At 34.2% G+C, this 2745-nt stretch overlaps 1 protein-coding gene across 1 annotated transcript; it reads right to left on the reverse strand.

Moving 5' to 3' along the window:
* Nucleotides 1–222: 222 nt before the first annotated feature.
* LOC118582668 (olfactory receptor 4C15-like) lies at nucleotides 223–1158 on the reverse strand. Its single transcript, XM_036185706.1, has one exon. The coding sequence runs from the start codon at nucleotides 1156–1158 to the stop codon at nucleotides 223–225; it is 936 nt and encodes a 311-aa protein (XP_036041599.1).
* Nucleotides 1159–2745: the final 1587 nt, after the last annotated feature.

The following is a 2745-nucleotide window of genomic DNA, read 5'->3' on the forward strand; positions in this document are numbered from 1 at the left end:
ATTAATCTATATTTTGCCAAGTGGCTTGTGGCTTACTGGTACCTTACATGTTCCTTGTCCTGGTAGCCGCTCGCAGGTCTCTCTGCCTCTGCCTTCTACTTTCCAGAATTTACTTCTCTACTTGTCCCACCTATAATTCCTGCCTGGCTACTGGCCAATCAGAATTTTATTTATACAGAGTGATATCCACAGAAATATCCCTATCCCTATAAATTAAATGACTTAATGTTTATCAGGAAAATTAAACAATATCCTCCACATTTTCCCAATTGCATGTTTCATTTCTTTATTCCTGAAAGTGTAAACTATAGGATTCATTAATGGAGTCAAGATATCAGAAAATATAAAAACATTTTTCTCGAAAGATAATGCAGAAGTATTTCGTGCATATATTAATATGCATGGGACAAAGAACAAAAGCACAACAGTAATGTGGGATCCACAGGTGGAGAGAGCTTTACGCCGCCCTTCAGAGCTGTGCGATCTCAGAGAGAACAAGATGACACCATAAGAAACAACCAATAAAGAAAAAATGATGATGCAGATAGACCCACTGTTGGCAAACACCAAAATGACAAAAATATGTGTGTCAGTGCAGGCAAGCTTCAGTAATGGGAACAAGTCACATATGAAGTGATCAATAAAATTGGGTCCACAGAAGGGCAGCTGCAATGTGAAGATAATTTGTATGATAGAATGCATGAATCCTCCTGCCCAGGCTACTCCCACCAGAATGCCACACACCCTCCTGTTCATGATTGAGGAATAATGAAGGGGCTTGCAAATGGCCACATAGCGGTCATAGGCCATGGCTGACAGGACAATCACTTCGGCCCCAGCAAAGAAGTGGACAGCAAACAGTTGTGCCATGCAACATTCAAAGGAGATAATCTTCCTCTCATAGAAGAAGTCTATAATCATCTTGGGTGTGATTACAGAAGAAATACATGCATCCAGGAAAGATAGAAAAGACAAAAAGTAGTACATGGGGATACCAAAGAGTGAGGGACTGTATACAATTGTTACCACAATTATCATGTTGCCCCCAATAGTTAAAAGGTACACCAATGAAAAGAAAACAAACAGTATTTTCTCAACTTTTGGGTTCTGTGAAAGTCCCAGAAGTATGAACTCAGTGACAAAGGTCTGATTTAACATGATTCTTGAGAAAAAGACAAAATAAAGAATTTCACCTAAACCTGCAAATGTGAGAAACAATTTTTTCATATATTTTAATATTATCATCAACAAATAAAATAATGCAAAAATGCTTGGTACTCAACTTTCTTATCAGCAGTATGTGACATGAGATAGTATAACTATTTTTGTGCAAATGTTAATAAAGATATTTTGATCAAATGAACAAAACTATTATTAACCTGCTGACTTTGAAGATGCAGGTCCCAGCAAACAGGACTACTTCATAGACTGTACAGGATGATGATTGAGATATTTTATCTCAGTGAGAACTTCAGAGTACTGATTGTTTTTCTACAGTCTAGGTCTCTATATAATCATTCAAGTATCTATTACTTTGTTTATGCATGAGGAATCTTGATAATCAAGAGGGTAGATGATGAAGGAATAGAAGCCAATTAACCAGTGTCCTACAAGTGAAAATCACATTGGTGAAAAAGAGAAACTTCATGTTGAATTTAATTTCTGGTTTGAGACTTGATTATTTACAAATTATGTATATAATAAAAATTTGTTAGGGTAAGATATATGGCTTGAAATATATATGAATTTTCCTTAAAACATGTTGATTATAAGACTTACCTTCACATCACCAAAGATCAAGAGGAGGATCAAGTTGAAAATGTCTAAATAAGATGCATATTAACATGCCATTAAAACACTAGGCAGAATTCTGACAATTAAAAACTTTCAATAGAAATCTCTTTAATAAAACATGTATGTAAATATTCTAGCCCTTCAATTCATTTTTCCTAGGTAGATGCAGCTTTAAAATGTTATAGGTTTCTCTTTTCTATATGTACAACAAAATATATTAATAAAATTAATAAAATATTTCTGTGATTTTTAAAATACATATATGTGTGTATTGTATATATACATGTGTGACTTCATATATGTACATATATATGCATAAAGCAAAAATTGAGTAAAAGATTAATGAGTCTTTATGGAAAAGCAATAGGATGATTGATATTAATGACTATCAAATAAGGGTGACAAACAAATTTTACATGTAAGTAAATCTATCCTCTCAATTTGCTTACATTTGACAATGTACTGTTTCTGAGGAGCAAAAATCACTCTATTGAGGATATGGCAACTAGTAGATTTCCAATGTTCCACTGAAATGCACCATACACATTGGAGCAGCATTAATTGATTTAGTGGGTTTAACAACAATGACAAACATAAAGTAGAGAGGAGGTCTTTGCTGTTGATGCATTGATGCATTTCATTGTATACAGTAAGAAAATCTCATTTGGAAGGAAATATTATTGAATATAAAATAGACAAAATAAAATATTATGTAGATAGAAAAATTGCTCACTTTCTGTTGTCAAATAGTCTGAAAACAGCGTTACATGTAAGAGTCACATACCATGAGATGACCTGTCAGATATCAAGATTTCAGTTCCACAGAAGACAAACGCATGGCTCTTTGTTGTAATGCGGTGTTGAGAAAGCTGGATGTAGCTCAAGTTGGCTTCAAAATAACCATTTACACTAAGATGACCTTAATCTCCTGATCATCATTCCTCCACCTCC

Source organism: Onychomys torridus, chromosome 4 (genome assembly GCF_903995425.1).
Source record: "Onychomys torridus chromosome 4, mOncTor1.1, whole genome shotgun sequence".
Classification (NCBI taxonomy): Eukaryota; Metazoa; Chordata; class Mammalia; order Rodentia; family Cricetidae; genus Onychomys; species Onychomys torridus.